Source organism: Pholcus phalangioides, unplaced genomic scaffold, assembly GCF_987345545.1.
Source record: "Pholcus phalangioides strain wild (caught in Gottingen) unplaced genomic scaffold, Ppha-v1.0 ptg000011l_1, whole genome shotgun sequence".
Classification (NCBI taxonomy): Eukaryota; Metazoa; Arthropoda; class Arachnida; order Araneae; family Pholcidae; genus Pholcus; species Pholcus phalangioides.
In genome coordinates, this window is record NW_028301604.1 from 23,769,133 (window position 1) to 23,786,925 (window position 17,793).

The 17,793-nt window shown below is 32.8% G+C and overlaps 1 protein-coding gene across 4 annotated transcripts in view; it reads left to right on the forward strand.

The window, feature by feature from the left end:
- The window catches only part of LOC149080246 (DNA (cytosine-5)-methyltransferase 3A-like), a 187,917-nt gene that overhangs the window by 96,140 nt on the left and 73,984 nt on the right, over nt 1–17,793 (forward strand). For all 4 annotated transcript variants that reach the window (XM_089239331.1, XM_089239332.1, XM_089239334.1 and 1 more), the window contains 2 exons: nt 321–454; nt 12,228–12,292. In XM_089239331.1, coding sequence (XP_089095457.1) covers nt 321–454; nt 12,228–12,292 — 199 coding nt within the window. The remainder of the gene's footprint in view (nt 1–320; nt 455–12,227; nt 12,293–17,793) is intronic.

Consider the following 17,793-nt stretch of genomic DNA (forward strand, 5'->3'; position numbering starts at 1 on the left):
GGGGACCCACAAATAATTAACATTTATTTTGCATAATTTTTCTCTTTTTTGAGGGGTCCCTTAAAAGAGAATGTCTGCCCCGAGAAGGCACGTTGCAGCCTTGATAGAGGGGTTTGTCATAGTATTTGCATCAAGAGGAGTTTAACATTGGACCATAGGTAATTCCAAACAAGATTTATAAAAATATTGTTATAGAGAGGGATTTATTGTTATATATATTGAGTGTCATTGTAGCGAGGCTTCACTTCATTTAAAAACAATTGTGTGTTATACATACTCATAATATTTATCAAATTTATTGTATTCTGTTTACATTACAGATGTCTGCATTGCTTGTGATGACTATGACAAAAACGTTGAGATATATCATCCTTTATTTATTGGTGGTTTGTGCTCTGGATGTGCCAAAGACATTATGTTCACCATGTTTGCTCGTGGAATAGACGGAAAAAATGTAAATTTTTTTTCTTCAATGTTATCTCATGATTTCTATATAAATTTTTAATAGTCTCGGAATCATCATATTTAAATTTTTAGTTTTAACATTAGAAGGACTGTCTCTTCAAACTTCTGAGAAAGTCATCTCGTCCATTTTACCAGCAACTGTCAATTTTCATCATGTAGACCAGTGTTTCTCAACTACTGAGCTCTGATACCAGTCAAATGGGGCTGTGAGTGATTTACTATATCATTTTCCTTCCCCCATTTATTTCCCATTAGCTGTTCATATGACTGGGCCCTCCACTCACAAAAAGAAATCAGCCAAGAGGGCTTCCAAAGGTTGAGAACTGCTCTATGTGACTTTTTTAATCACTCATCAACCTGGCCCCTTGCTTTGAGTCATTCACAGGCTTGTAAACCCTTTAGGTCATGGACCTAGTCCCACGCTGTCTAGGCAGAGGCAGATTTTTTTACCGCCTGCTGGCTAGACAAATTTTTCCACCCTTCTCCCATTCTAGTCCAATTTTCTTGATCACCCTTTCCACAAATTGTCACCCTGGGCTATAGTCCCTTTTAGCCCCTGTAAATATGCCTGTCTATAAAATTTATTTTCGTCATTCATGTACTTGCATAATTTCTTGGTCATGCTGGTTGTTCACTAGCCTGGTCCCTCACTGTCTAGGTCACTTACATGATTGCAAACTCTTTAAGTTTGTGTTTCTCAACTGCCGGGCTGTGATCCTATACCTGGTCCTAATACAAGTCAAGTGGGGCTGCGAGTGATTCCCTGTATCATTTTCCTCTCCCATTTAATTTCCATTAGCCATTCATAAAGAAAAAGAAATCAACTGGACTGTGGGCTTTCAAAGGTTGAGAACTACAGTTATAGGCTACTGTTAGTTTTTGTGAGTTTTATTATGTTTCAATGTACTTATTGATATAGGCAGGCAATGAAATGGGGAAAAAAAAGATTACACACATTAAATTTTGTAATTCAATTTTATTTTTAAATACCTAAAAAAATCCTTATTGCACAGCGCCAACAATAATTTATATCCACTACAGTTGTATTCACGCATCAAACTTTTCACATTTCAATATCTTTTCTACAAATTAGACTGAAGTGTCTTATAAGAATGCATGTCAAGGAAAACTTATTTTTGGGAACTTTTGGGGAGGAAAGAACGTTTTATGAAAAATTGCACTCCAATGACTTTGACCACTTTGATTCTCAATCCTTCAAATGTGTGTGCAGAAAATATACATACATTTCTTATCCACTGAACATGTATTGCTTCATCAGCTCTCACTGCATAGAGCATCCTGGCATTGCTGTATTTTTCTAGATACAATAAGACAATTGATACAGGCATTGATACAGCCAACTTCAGTTGGGATCTTTGAATCAAATAAGGTCAGAGGTGTAGACATGAAAAAACATTGGGAGGGGGCTGAAAGTTGCCAGTCGTCCTGTATACACAGGACTCGTACACAGGAGGGGAAAGGGAGCTCAGCCCCTTCACAAAATTTATTGGGAAGGGCGCAAACAGCCTTGGCTCTAGATTTTGGCATCTATGAACAAGGTGCCTCTTTTTTTTTCTTTCAACTAATTTCACAAAGAAAATGTGTCCGGAAATAACTTAAGTTATTTATATTTATTAAAAATCAAATTTTACTGAGGCCAACTCAAAAATGTTGAAAAAAAGTGCACTGGGCATTTGGGTGATGAGGCTTGAATGGAATGTTGAGCCATCTACTCGACAATATCACTATACTTTGGTTTGTAACATAACTTAAAATTTCAGGAAGTTTTTTTCTCTCGCTTTGGGTATAAATTTTAACATATATAATACACACGCACACACTTTGGGTGTCCCTCCAAAACTGAAAGAACTGAACTGAGCAGGACTGTTGCATAGAAGTAATGTGATATACAACACTAGTGTTGTAACAGGAACTCTTGGAGTTCCCCATGACATCAAGATGAAGTCCACAGACATTGTTTTTATGATCTTTGATGACAAGACTAGATGTATACTCATACAAAACTCCCTCTCTCTCAAGGAATAGCATTGGCAAAAAGTGGGGGGAAAATACAACTTTTGTTTATCGGTTTGAAATTAAATAACTATACAAATATCATTGAAAATAACGTGTACCATATGTAACATTAATATTTCTTGACCAAAAAGCAAAAAAGAAATGCAATGGTAATGATGTTATATTTTTAAGTTTAAATATTCAAACCATTCGAAAAAAAACATGTAATTTCTGGCATTTTTAAAATCTCAAGTACAAATTGATGTAATCTGTCTCACTGAGATATGTGTGGGCTCGGGAAGATGAAATATCAATATATGATATAAATGGTATTTTCTTTGCTGAGTATGACTGTTTTGTTAAATTCAGAGATTACAATAGTTCTGAAAGTGTTATTATGGTTGTCAGACATGAACTTGGTGCTGTCAAAAAAATTGGTGAAATTCAAAACGGCTAGGTTAACTTAAAATATAAGGGTCAACTTAAAATTATATATAGATATCTTGTTGATCTATAGATCACATCTGTATGCTATAAGTGAGTTCAACTCAGAATTGAATATCTTTCTCATAAAAAGTAACATGTTAACCAATAAAGACTAATATAAATATTCTTGCTGATAATACTGATTTCAATTACCACAAAGATACAATGTGCATAAATGGATTAAACCCATTAACAAATAAAATTATCAGAAAATCTAGAGATGGGGCACTTGTCAGTGGCGGCTTGTGGTCGGATATTTTGTGGGGGGTGCAGATTTCCAAAAATATACCACCATCTATCGGTGATACTTAGTCAAGTACATGCAGGGTCGTAACTAGGACTTTTGCCATCCCACCAATTTTTAAAGTTCAATAATTTTATATAATGGTGTTCTTGTTTCCCTCTAAAACTTGCCCCCCCCCCCAAATTTTTCTTCCCAGGACAATCACCCTCTCTGCCCCCTCTAGTTCCGGCCCTGAGTACATGCACTATTTACAATTAGTAAAGTATTGCACTGCATTGAAAACTTTCATTTTTGTTCATCAAATAATTTTTCACATTATCTGTATACCTACACAGTACAAAAATTATAATGCTCTATATCAACGCAACATTTACATAAATAGTTTGCACAGTGAGCTTAAGTGATGTCTTGACAACGTTGAATATCATCATTTAAGTTTAGCAATTGGCATCGGCAATGGTTTTTTGCAAATTGTGAAAATTCGTACTCTTTTTCAAATTTCAGGGGTCTGCTCCCAGCCAAAATTTGAGCCCATTTTCCAGACTCTTCATAAAATTCCGGATCTAAAAAACAGACCCTGTACAAAATCTGGATCTGAAAAATTGACCCTTCATAAAATTCTGGACCTTAACAAAATAACAATTAATGAAACCATAAATTTGGAATTTCATTTCTTTTGTGTATATTAAACTAGATTACTTTGCTACCCTCAAAAATACTTATTTTTCACAAAATTAATGATCGTTTTCATAAAAGTAAGGGAATTTTTTTTTAAAACTTTACTCTACAAAAATGTCTAAACAGATGCCTGAATATTATACACTAATTTAAAAGTTGTATAAATTTATATGATGAAGTTATAAAATATATATATTTTTTATTCAAATATATTCTAACTTAGAAGATACAACAGATTTAAAAGAAAGTAGATGGCAACATTAGTATCCACTGTGCTTTTTTTGCACGCCCAAAATGAGCATAATAGCCTGTACTAGCCATCCCCCTTTCTCCCTCCTCTGGTTTTTATACTACCAAAGGGTATCTCATATGGCGCGCAATGGAAAGCTGCCAAAGAGGAAAGAAGAATAGAGCTCTCTCCATGGAAAGCACTGCCGAACCTTAACCATATGACCCATATTTTTTTGTCAATTCTTCCAAAATTTTTTTTTTGATTTATTAAATTCATTTTAAAAATAAAGAAATTCAATGGTATTAAGTTGGTATCAAATCCATTTTAAGGAATTAAATTAATGGCATAATTTTCAGGGGGTGCACACCTACGCGCTTCCTTCACGAGCCGCCCTCTGCACTTGTATAGATCAAGTTTATTGTAGAACAAAAATGAATACATATCAAAAACTTATTGTATATAATACTAAAATAACTGATCACTTTCCGATATTATGATATTGAAAAGTCATCAAGTGGGTGCTAGAACTCTCAATGCTACCACAATATTTGCACATGTGAACGGGGCTTCAGTGTAACCAGGTTTAAGAACTTCTAGGAAGTGTAGGGCACACCCAGACAATTCGGAATGACATAGCAATGCGGTGTCAGAAATGCTTTCCTATACAGTAGCCACAAAAATCCACGTAAGTGAATATACACACATTTCAACAAATAACACAGATCAAAAAAGTTGTTCAACGTATCGTCTACGAGCTGTGATGTGGGTCTCGCATTTCTGGTGCATGAAATTCTGAACAGCATTCTGGAAGGTTCTGGGCATGTCTCGGATTTCCCTGTAATGCGTGCAGTCTGTTCGTCAGCGTTTGATATACAAGTCGAGCACACTTATGACATCCAGGATATAATATACACTGTGGATATAACATAGGTTTTGTGTTTTATGACTTTTTGTCCCATTTTCTTATATATCTTATAAGCACTATATCACCTCAGTTATAAAATACTTTGCTCAAAACATTGTGGATATAAAATAAAAAACCGTTTTCGTGGCTTCCCGCCCCTTGCAGCTTGTCTAGTGACTTAAAAATCCCCAGGGGTGGTATGTAAAGGGAAAAGATAAGTTTGTGCGTGAATTGTATAGTGCATGTATGTGTAGAGAATGAAAAAAGCTAGTAGAGATTGTTTGCAAGATGGTTCATAAATCTTTGCAAAATAAGTGCTCATCGAGAGAAAACACAAAAACAATGCATTCAAAGGAATTATAAATTGTAACAAACAAAACAAAATAGGCTTAACCAACACTTTCTATAGCAGAAAGCTTCAGTGTGAAGCTGTGACGTCACTGAAGTTGTCTAATTCAACTGTAGCCATCGGATATAGCAGTCCGACATATGCGAAATCTTTAATTTTTTTGCAGTATATCCAAAAGCTATAGGTGAAATGGACGACTTCAGTGATGTCATGAGCTTTGCACAAAGGCTTTCTGCTATAGAAGGTGTTGGCTTAACCCAGTGGTGGATGAATGTTTTTAGGCATGGGACAAAAAACAAGACAAAAGTTTGATGGGTCGGACATATTTGGCCATTTATTCGTAATTGGAATTTTTGTGCTTTGGAATGAAGTGGTGGTATGTGTTCTATATTTTGAAGACAATCACATTTCACTGCAAATGACACACAATGTATACTTTGCAACTGTGAAAAGGTGCGGTAGCCCAGATCTATAAGATACTCACCTGAAGTACCAAAAGATGTTTAAAAGTGTCACAAGTTCGATACCTGCTTCGCCCTCGTCAGAAACTTTCCTGACACGTGTACAACAGAAACGGTGATATTGACTACAGAAAACGATTGCTACCACAGGGAGTCCCACGCTGAGAGGTTAGCACACTTATCTCTTGATGAGTATAAAAAGGTTGCAGTTTGTTCGGAATCGGCAATAAACTGTAGCTTCCAGTCTAATTAGCCCTTTTGTGTAGAAAATGGCAGTGGTGCGACAAAAATGATCAAAATGATGATCAGCAACTGTGAAAAAATAAATGTAATTCAGCATGTTTATTGCATATTATGTTAAATTTGTTTTGCATATGAAAATGTTTTTAAATCAAGTTTTACTTAAATTCTCACAAATACATTTTCCATATGGTAAAAACGAAACTACCCCTTGAATGAATATTTAAAAAGAACTGAAATTGAGAATTTCTATATTACTATTATGAAATCTGCATCGGGTGGGATAGAATGTCTAAACCAGCCATAGAAGACTAACCAAAGAAAATAATTCGGATATAACAGACTGCAGAAACAAAGCCTTGAAAAATATTACTCTAAAACTGACATATTTGTGTGTACAGCATTTATTGTATTCGCGGGTGATATCCTAATGTGGAAGGTGACATCCTCGCAAAAAGGCATGGATTTTTTCATTAATTAAAAATTTCATTGCATAAATAGTTGCAGCAGTTGTCAAAAGATGATGCTACAAAGATATTTGTAACTTAAACACAATCTGCGGCAAGGAATGTAACTATTCTGACAACAAATTTTTGTTATTTAATAAAAATCCTGTCTTTCTGTGCAAACTAAATTGTTTGTTTTTACGTTTTTTTGTTACTTTTTGATCATCTCAAGGAAAATTTCCTTTTTGAGTAAATTTTTTTAGCACATTTTCTAAAATGTGCTACCAGCTATCAGTGAAAATATGCAGTCAATTACGCTTGATAAATTATTTAACTGCATGCATAACTTAGGGAAAAAAATTCATTTTTGTTTGGTGATCAATTTTTCTCAAGGATATGGGGAATTTATTACTATTTATCATCATTAGGCATGGGCTCTAACGTGCCCAAGAAGACATAACAAACAGTGTGGGATTTCTTTCCCTCTCCACTGCTACATCCTTACTTACAGAGCTATATCGAGAGACGCTTCTCCTTGAGTGCCAATAATGAGAACTGAACTTGTAGTTTAGTTGAATCTCTGCTATAACTTCTAGATAATTTTTCTGCAAATGAAAGCCATTTTGCTTCAGAATATTTTTTTCAATCAAACAGTAATAAAACCCACAGTGTATAACAGTTTTAAGAAATTAAATTAACATTCAGATAACTTCGGGCATATCATACTGATGCGTAGAAATTCTCTTGAGGGAGCGGGTGCCTTCGCACCTTCATTACGAGCCGCCTTCTGACATCAGGGAATAGTATTCGGCCCCACTCTTTCTGATTTATATAAATGAATTATGCCTTTCAAAATTGCATGGTAGAATAGTATCTTTTGTGGATGACACTGTATTTATATATTGAATGTTGAAGATAGAAATATTTCTCATTTGGTAACTGAAGTTCAAGGTGACCTTAGACAGATTAACACATGGCTGGCAAAAAATAAATAAATTCCAAATGTTGAAAAAACAAAATTTATGTGTATGTCTACAAATTAGAGATATAAAACTAGAAACACCAATATCACTAAGATTGAACATTTGTAGATACCCCTCTCAATGCTGTTCTTGCAGTCACATAGAGTAAGAGAATATACCTATTTATAGGTACAGTTATACAAGATGATCTGAAATGGAGTAGCTATTTTAACAATATCTGTAATAAGGAAACAAATTGCAGCTTTATATATGTAGATTATAAGAAACATTATAAATCTGGAACTCCTTAGAACAGTTTTCCATGCTTGGATCCAATCAAGAGTAACTTACACTATTACAGTGTGGGGAGGTGCCTACCAGGATAGCAGTAAGAACATAATTAACATCTATAATTATATAAAACATAAGAACATTTATAACACAAATTTACTTAAATCATAAATTTTAATATTGGACCTAAGGCAAATTTATGTGTATAAAATGGTAATTTTCATCTCCAAAAACACACACAGTAATTTATTTCTTACAAAAATCTCAAATATAGATACAATTTCTTTTATTCAACTCCAAAAACAAATGCCTTCAAAAACTTGTTCTAAAAAGTATGAATTACCTAAGACCAACCATTTGTAACAAATTCTGAAAAAAATTATCAGACCTTATAATAAACATCTCAAGAAGTTTTAATATTTTCAAATTCTATAACGAATTTTGAAACGTTTATTGAAAATATAAATAGGTAACCAAGGCAAAATTTGAAATACCGTTAAAAAAAAATAAAATGAATCGAGCGTGTGTTGCCCCAAAGCAGAATGTTTAGCAGTGTTCTGCAACTATCCCTCAGCTGACTGCAAATGTTCTGCGGTAAAAGTCCCTATACATGTAATAGTGTTTTTTATACTTTTTTCTTAAAATTCTTCCAAATTGTTCTGCAGTAGCGCTAATTGTTCTGCAATATACATCGCAGATTTTGGCGCATTCTGCTTTGGAGGTGTGTTGTTCATTGTATACAGAAATTTTTTATACACTCTAGGACAGACCCAGTGGGTCCCCAAGAGCTGCATAGTGTATATTGTTTATATTGTTTTATATGTTGTTCATATATTTATATTTATCATGTATTGTTTTGTTGTCTTTCATTTGCATTTTGTAATTCTTGGTATGTATGGTGTCTGTGTTGTTAAAAATAAAAAATATCATTGCAAGGGTTTTGATCATAGTCATCTTTGACACTTTTTTGCAGTGCAATAAAAACATGCTCACTATTTGATAGATGGTTCTAGGATATCTTTGCATTGCCCAAAGTGATTGCTTCAAAGTATAGATATTTTTTGCTGCTTGCCAGTTGTGTAACAGTTTGAAACAAGTGCAAGTTCAGTGCTCTGTTCCATTATTTCTTAATATTACTTATCAAACGCCTTTCCATCCTGTGCGAGTTTCTCAGAATGGCCACCACAAAGGTGGGGCTGACAGGGCCTGGGACAATTACCATCATTTCTTGTTTTTGATACTATAAATTCACTATTGAAGGGCCCCCATGAAGAACCTAGTCTGGGGGCCATATTCTTGAGTATTCTTCCTGTTGTAAACACTCAATGCAGTGATGACTGGAGCTTACCTGTCACCCAGGTGTAAAACCTCATGCTGCTTTGTTAAAGATGATCCCATCGAGAAGGGCTGATATGGCTTAAGCTTAGGAGACCCCGGGATCTACCTGATTTCTTCAGTCCGAAGCTAAATATGTGCTTTGGTTATCTAAATCAGTGTTTTCCAACCCAAAGACAAGTAAATTATGTGGGGCGAGATTTAGAAGGACTGTCCCCGCCCCCCAGAAATATGAGAAAATCACATGATTAAGTTTACTGTACTATCAGTTTTGATCCTCCTTAAAATACCAGTTCAGCCCTCCCCCCTCCTCTTCCACCCAAAAAGAATTTCTGACTATATCCTCGGCACTTGAAACAGCATCATTAATGACAAGACAAATGTAAAACTGGGTTTTCTTTAACACTATGGTAGTGGTTCTCAAACTTTGGTCACCCACGCCTCCCTTGCAGATAATTCATGATTCATCTATAGCTTCCCAGAATAGTTCAGTAGATATTCTTAATTCAAAACCACTTCAAAGCATAAATAGGCACACAAATTGGTATCTCCAGCTCACCGCAATGCCCTGACAAAGGTTGGTGATTCCCTTAGAAGCTGTGACACACTTTTTAAGCAACAAAAGGCTCGTTCTCTATTAGCAGACACTTTTTCAAGTCCCATTGTATTTCACTGCCTATTAGTCAACAAAATGTTTAGTTCCATGGGTATCTGTTCAAGATGTTTCACTGCAGTACAATTTAAATAAGACTTATGTACCTTTTACTCTTAATGAGGTGAAGTTTGTCAGCCCTTGAACAATTCTTGGATATCTGGCTTAGTATTTGGTGAATGTGGCTAAAGATCACTCCCATTATCTAGGTTTGATGGTGAACTACAAGTGTTGAGAGATGGACGAAGTGCAAAATAGAACTGTCACCAAATCTGTAATCACCAATTTGTCAAACACCCTTCTAGCTACAATCGATTCAAAAACGTGTCCATTCCACCAGCTTTCGAAAGAACCTACAGTAAACCGTATTGGTGTTCTAGTTCAGGAGAAATTTGGCTTTTTGTTCGCAATACATCACTGTAATTGCTGTTCATTAATGTAGACATCCGACAAACATTCAGAATTGTCCTAAAGATTTTGGTGACAATTTGATATAGCAGAAGAAATTCTATAAGGTGGCAGCATCTCTATCAGGATATCTTGATTTAATGGTGAGCTATAAGTGCTGAGAGATTGGCAAAGTGCAAAATTGAATTTTCTCCAAAATTTATTAGAATGATTACTTTAACATACCAATTTCAATGATGTATTGCAAACAACTATTACACCGATATTGTTTATTACAGGCTCTTTTGAAAGCTGGTAGAATGGACAGGTCAAGGCTGTAAGGCTGCGCAATTCAATTTTGCACTTTACCTCTCTTAGCCTTTGTAACTCTAAAATCTAGATATCCTGATGGAGTTGGTGTCGCTTTATCTGGTTTTTTCTCTTTTCAAACATGTACTTAGTGTGTGTGTAGGTCTTTCAGAAACCTTGTAAATTTAGGTTTTGTTAGACTTGGCCGCATTTTCTTTGTATTGACCATAACTTGAAAATGGTTAGAGATAGAACAGAGTGTGTTGCTATTGTGTTTCATGCTTCACTTGGGTTTGTCTATCATCAACGTTCATTTGGCAGATTAGTTAAAACTCGCCCTGTATATGAGATACAGGTACACCTATTCAAAGCAATGCAAATATTTTATTAACTCTTGGCTGCTCAAACAACCAGGATTAAGTCTTTCTGTTAGGCCGGGATTGCACTATAAAAGTTTTGACAAATGCAACCAATAAGTTGATCAGTTGCATTTGCTCGAATGTAACCGATAAACTTGTTCTTTGAATTTTTCCGGTTTTATAAAATAATTTTTATAAAACTTTTATAGTGTAATCTCGGCCTAGGGGTGAGAAAAAATCAATTTCCCTTTGTATCGCAAATCATCTGAAAGTAGTTGAGCAGGTTATAACACTCATTATCTATAGGCAATGAGAACAGTGAGGTTTAAGCAAAATCTTAATTTTAACACTTGTTATGCAGGCGATTTTCAGCTGTAATGGTAAGTGTTTTTATCATTCCTTTTAGGTGCATTGCTGTTGCGATATTGCAACTTTATCACCCTTCTTGTTTTTCTCCCATCTCATCAGCGTTTTAAAAATGTGACAAATTATTCCACACTGCAACTTTCTGCAACTAAAAAATAAGTTTTAAATTCCAGTCAGACAATGTTAGACAGAGAGCTCAGCCCCTAAATTGTGATGTGTTAAAATTAGTTGATGCGTGGCAAAAATTCTTCATGATATTCTGGACAGATGTTTCTTTTTTAATTGTATTATACAATGTTTCAAAACTGCATTGAAGATACACGAAGCCTTTGTGTTTAAAATGAAAATTCAACTATTCTGTAATGATTACTATTTACACAACAATGGTTTTACATGCATAAGGATGTAAATAATGTCTAACACCTTCAAAAACCAAATGATACCAATTTGTGTTAGCTGTCTTTGCTTGAGAAATGAAAAATTTCTCCAATGTTAACTCTTTAAGTGGCTTTTAAAGTTTTCTTGATCCGCATTATAACTGTCACAGTGAAAATCACTGAACCTTCTGGAAATTGTCACCTATTTTTTCAAGAGTATTTTTTTCAATTGCGTGAGTGGCTAAATTCTTTGCCCCCTCCAACAACAAAAATGATAATAAAAGAAAATAAGTAGGGGGAAAACTATCATTTTCCTATTATTTATGCTGTATGATTAATGGTATGCTACCGCACACGAAAATGAAAAGCATAGTCTTTTTTTCTGTTACAGACTTAGAATTAAAGCTGACTCTGCCTACTGGCAGTTGAACAACAGATTGGAGGGAGGTTGGAAAAGATCCTTGACTTTAAAAACAATCTGAACTGAGTAGCTGGGCTTGGGATTGCCAAAGGGTTTTAAGGGGCCAAGATATTTTGTGGTTGCTGAAATAAAACAGATGTCTCATCATTGCCGCTGTAAGAATTAACTGAATATATCATATAAATGTTTTCTATTAGTTATTTTGGGAAAGCGTGAAATCTTAAACATATTGATACATTTTTTTTAGTTGTATTGTTCTTACTGTGGACAATTGGGAGATCTATATGTATGTGACAACAGTGAATGCAGTGGGTATGTATTTTTTTTATTATGATGTTGCAATAAATCCTCATTTCTAAGGTTATTTCTGTATATATTTGTGAATTTTTAACTAGATTTTATAGAAATGGTAGCTTCTTAATTACAAAACAAACTGTTCTGTAATTTTTTTCAAGGTCTTGTTAGCTATAACATTGACGGGCAAATATTGTAAAACACTTCATACTTCTTTAATGCTATTGAACAGTGCTTCTCAACCTGTTGGAAACAATTTGATGGATCACTTGTGTCCTGTATTACAAGACATTCATGTAATTTTTTTTTCGATTTTTTTTTTTTATACATTTGTCTCTTTTTTTCAACAATACTTGTTTGAATTTGTAATATTCACTAAAGTCATGAATATGGTGTTTTCATAACATAAATTACATTATGATAATTATGGCATAAGTCATAAATATTCATCTCGTATATTTGTCAGATTTAACATTTTGTCCACAACTTTTTTGGAATTTTAATTATGATTGAGATCTGCTTCATTTGCGTGGTCGAGCTTGTGGAACTTTTTTTTTTTTATTCTACTATGATTATGCTGTCCTAGGTGGTGGGTACCCCGCCCCCCACATGGCAAAGCTGAACATTCATCACTACTGACAAGCTTTAAGCTAATGTTGGCATTTCTGTATATATGAACATGTTCAGTTCAACAGGACTGGCAGAGGCATCTGAAGTCTTTCGAGTCTGTGTGTGTGCTCATCTTGAGCAATATATTTATAAAATTTCAATTGCTGAATAAATTCTCGGGGTGCTGAGACCTGTCACAAATTACTATGGTTGCTCGAGCACCCGCAGCACCCCTGGCTTCGATGCCACCAAAGACTGGGTTCTAATTCTCATTTCTAATTGGCTTTACTAGGTCTCATCTGAATGAATCGTTGTGAGCACAAAATGACTGTAGGGCTGCAAAAATTACAAATTGCAAATAAACAAAGTTGAATGTCGTTAAATGGAGTAGTTTAATACATTTTACCACTTTATATAAAATGTGTATTTTGTTTCATTATAAGCATATTATATTTCATATATTATATAATATTTTTATATTAATATTATATTTCATATAATATTAAAAATTTTATCTGATAAGAAATTTTGTCTAATAATTTTCTCAGTCCTTTTTATTTTCTCAGTGATGGCTAGACCATGCCCACCTATATACATTTTACAGAGACATGAATTTATCTAGGACACAACATTTCATTTAACTTGTGAAATGTGACCCTTCACAGCTTGTCTGTGACAACCCTTGCCAGCACATATCACTTTACCATTGTTTACTGGCTTTTCATCATGCACAAATATTTTGTAATGCATTTACTGGCTAAATACTTGTATAATATGCATGTGAACAAAAAATTTATATATAATATATATATGTGTGTATATATATATATATGTACATATGTTAACTATGTGGCAAAACTCGTCCATCTACTCTAGACTTCAGGTTGTAGCCATGCGCAGGACCAGGCACAAATTGACACGCAATTAGAGGTAATAGTGGCCTGACCAGTCCATCGAGATCAGCGGGCAAATATACTCTATCGCTCAAGGGAGCCTGACTCCCATCCCCACTATCAGTAGCATTTTAGTGTCCACAATCCCAGTCTGAGGATCAACATGTCTATCACTTGGATTGCTGGCTACAGTTGATTGCATGCTCTTGTGTGTCTGTGTAACTAATGTGAGGTTCTCTATATGAGTGAGTCACATGTAGTCACTACGTTTAACATGTGTGATTTCAGCTATCACCGGTGACAAAAACTTGGTGACTCATATTGGGTGACGTTTGACAAGATCCAAGACTGAACATGAAGATTTTTGTGTCAGGATGTGTTTCACAGCATATTACCATATTTAGTTTAACTCACATTTTTTCTATTTTTTTATCTTAACTTTAGTGTACATTTTTTTATTATAATTTACTGAAAATATTAGTTTTTTCTTAATTGGACAGAACAAGTTACAAAATACAAAAGAAAGACAGATTACAGGACAAAAATGCATAAAAAGAAACAAAGATAAACATACATATACAACCACTTTGTGATCCTCAAGGGACTGTTTGTCCTTCCAGAAGTTCGAAAATAATTTATAATATTAAATTTCTATTTTTCAAAGCAACCTTCATTATCATTCTATTATCATAAACAGTAATCATTTATACACGTGTACACGCATGATAATTAAATTTTTATAATATGTCATAAAAAATGTCGTAAAAATTGCAAATTAAAATAATTATATCCTGTTCTTAGTATTATCTGTTAGAATTTTGATTAGTGAGCATGCAAATTGTTTAAAATATACATATTTTTGATAAATATCTCTGCACAAAAATTAAACACATGTATTGTAAAAGTGGAAAAATTCTTTTTCAATGCAAATATATATTTTTTTTATTAGTGTTTCAAAAACAATACTCTTCGCGAAATCAAAAATATTATAATTTAATCTCTTATTAGTATGATTAGTAGCTTGTGATATTGATTTAATATTTTTGGAGCAGTGAAACTAAAACTTTTTTTGAATAGTTTTATTCGTTTTTGGCACTTGATATTCAATACTTAGTCTAGTTGATCTGTTTTGATTTTTTATTAACCATTCTTCATTTGCTATAACAAATTTTATTATTCTGTATACATAGTTTTGTCTTATGGATAATGCATGGCGCTCAGTTTTGTTTTGGTTAGAGGGATTAGTTTTTATTGCAAATCTGATTTTATTATAAATGTATATACTGTATAATCTAATTTATTTATATTAGTATAGTATACACCTCCCCAAGCACAGATTTCATATGTTAAAATTGAGTATATCCATAAAATATATCTTTGAAAAAAATCTTCATCTATTGTATTTTTAAGTCTATATAATACTGCTGTAAAAGTTGATTTTTTTTTAGTTGTTTTTTCACAGTTCAAATTCTATTTGAGGTCGTCTTGTATTATTATGCCGAGATAGTTATAGTTGAAAACTCTGTTTATTTTTTGGCAGTTAGTGTGATATGCTTTGACTAGGAGAATGGTTATGAATTTTTATATGTATATTATCAAGATTATTTATGTTCCTTGTCTATAAGCAAATATATTTAGTTTTTATGAATATTTATCTGTGTGTGCAGTTTGTTTTTACTTAGCCAAACTATTTATTTTGAAAATGTCTTCTTGTACTTTTTAAAATAAATTTCCTATTTTCATTTCTTCTACATACAGTACTGTATCGTTGGCAAAAGATATTAAGTTTCCATTTAGTTTAAGTTTGCAAAATTTGTTTATGTATATGAGGAAAAGTCCTAGAACTGATCCCTGAGGTACACCCTTTTTTACTTTCAAAAATGTATTAATTTTTTCATTTATTATAACTGCTTTTTGTCTGTTGTAATGTTTCAAACCATTTCAATAGATAACCACGTATGCCAGCTGAGTAAAGTTTCTTCAAAGAATATGGTTATTGAATATTTGTTTTAGGTTATATACATTGTTTAATCGATTGCATAAATTAATTATAGCCATTTCTGTTTTTTTTTTTTTTGAAATCCATATTGATTGGATGCGAAAAATTTTCAGTGAAATAAAAAATTTAGCAGCAGCAGTTTCTTTATACATTTCTTTATACATAACCTTTGAAAAAACAGGTAGAATAGAAATCGGTTTGTAATTTATCAAATCAGTTGTATCACCTTTTTTATAAATGGGGTGTACCAAGGAATATTTGAGTTCGGGATAAAAAAGTCTGTTTGATAATGATTTTATGAGATTTTTTTACATCTAAATGATATGTTGAAAAAATTTTAATCATTTTAGAGGTAATTTTATCATATACACTTGATTTGTTTTCTTTCATTTCTTTGATTACATCCTTTATTTCATCATTGGTTTCAAAATAAAACATGGAGTTACTTGTGTTATTATTATTTGTTTGCGTTGTGCAAAAATAATGTTCCTTTTCTTCTACATCCTCTAAATTTCTGTTTATGAAATCGACATTGAATCTTTCAGCCATATCTGTAAGCACATTGGAGAATTCTGGTAATATGTTATTCTTTACATTTTTGTTCAAAATGGTTTCATTGATACATTTCCATTGCAGTCTGTTATTTTTTTTCACAAGTGTTGAAGTTGTTCTTAATGTATTTCAGTTTTGTGGTTTTTGAGTTTTTTAATTCTCTGTCGTAGTTCTTGTATTCTATTTCAAAGGATATTATATTTGGATATTTTTTGTACAACTTTTCTGTGTAGTTTATTCTGTCCATAATTTCCTTGATAATCCATTTTTTCTTGGATTTTTTTTTAAACTGTTTTAGACCATAAGTTCGAGTTCAATGTTATTACATCCATGAATTGCTTGTATTTATTTTGAGTATTACTCTCTTCAATAATAGTTTTTAAATTCAAATTTGAAATGAATTTTCAAATTTTTCCTAGTTTATTATCGTTATTTGATCAGTTGATTTTTACATTCTTTTCCAAAAAATTGATGTAACCTATTGGGTAATGGTCAGTGACGTGAGTTTTATAAACAATGAATTCTTGTATAGTTGTTTGTTTGGTTCTATAGAAAGCATGTTCAATACATGTTTTATTTCCATTTCCCTCTCTAGTTATGTTTTCGTATAATGGATGAAACCTTTTAAACACCATTATATCAAGATATTTTGATGTTTCTGTGTCTTCTCCATATAGATTAGTATTTATATCCCCCACTGCTAATATATTACTTTTTGAATTTAACATGTATAACTCCAATTTATCATTAAATTGTGATATGGTATAACAATGTGAGATCTATAGATTTGTAATATTTCTAGTTCATAATCAGGGAGAAATATACAAAGTTCTTCTGCTGTTTAGAATTTGTAGTGTTTTTTTTGCATTGATCTAATTGACTTGTTTATATACATAATAACTCTTCCAGATCTATTATAGGTTCTACAGTTTGCGTAACTGTAATAGTCATTTATATTATCTAAAATATAATAATTGAATAATTCATCTGTTTCTATCCATATTTCATTTAGACAAATAATATCTATTGATACATTCCAAGACTTTAAAAAAGCTGTAAAGTTATCAAAATTTGCTCTTAAGCTTTGTATGTTAAGTATTAAAAATGATAGTGTTTTATTTGTGTTGGGGGGGGGGTCTTTTGAAAAAACTTTGAACTTCTCCAATTTCCTCTAATGGTTTTTGGTTTAGTGTAGTTATATGATCGATATCAATTTCATATATCGATATCGATATCATATCATTTATGTTTGTGTAGTTGCTCTTGTTTTGTTATTTGCAATATTTTTTACTTTCATCTATTTGGGGGAAAAATTTTCCTCCTTTAACCCACGTAAATTTAGTCATTTGCATTTTTAAATTGTCTTACCATAAAAAAACTGCTTGTTTTCTATTGTCAAATGCTTGTTGACATAAATTGTTGTCTTTGAAATTAGAATTGATTTGGTCTGCTGTTGAACTGTTTTG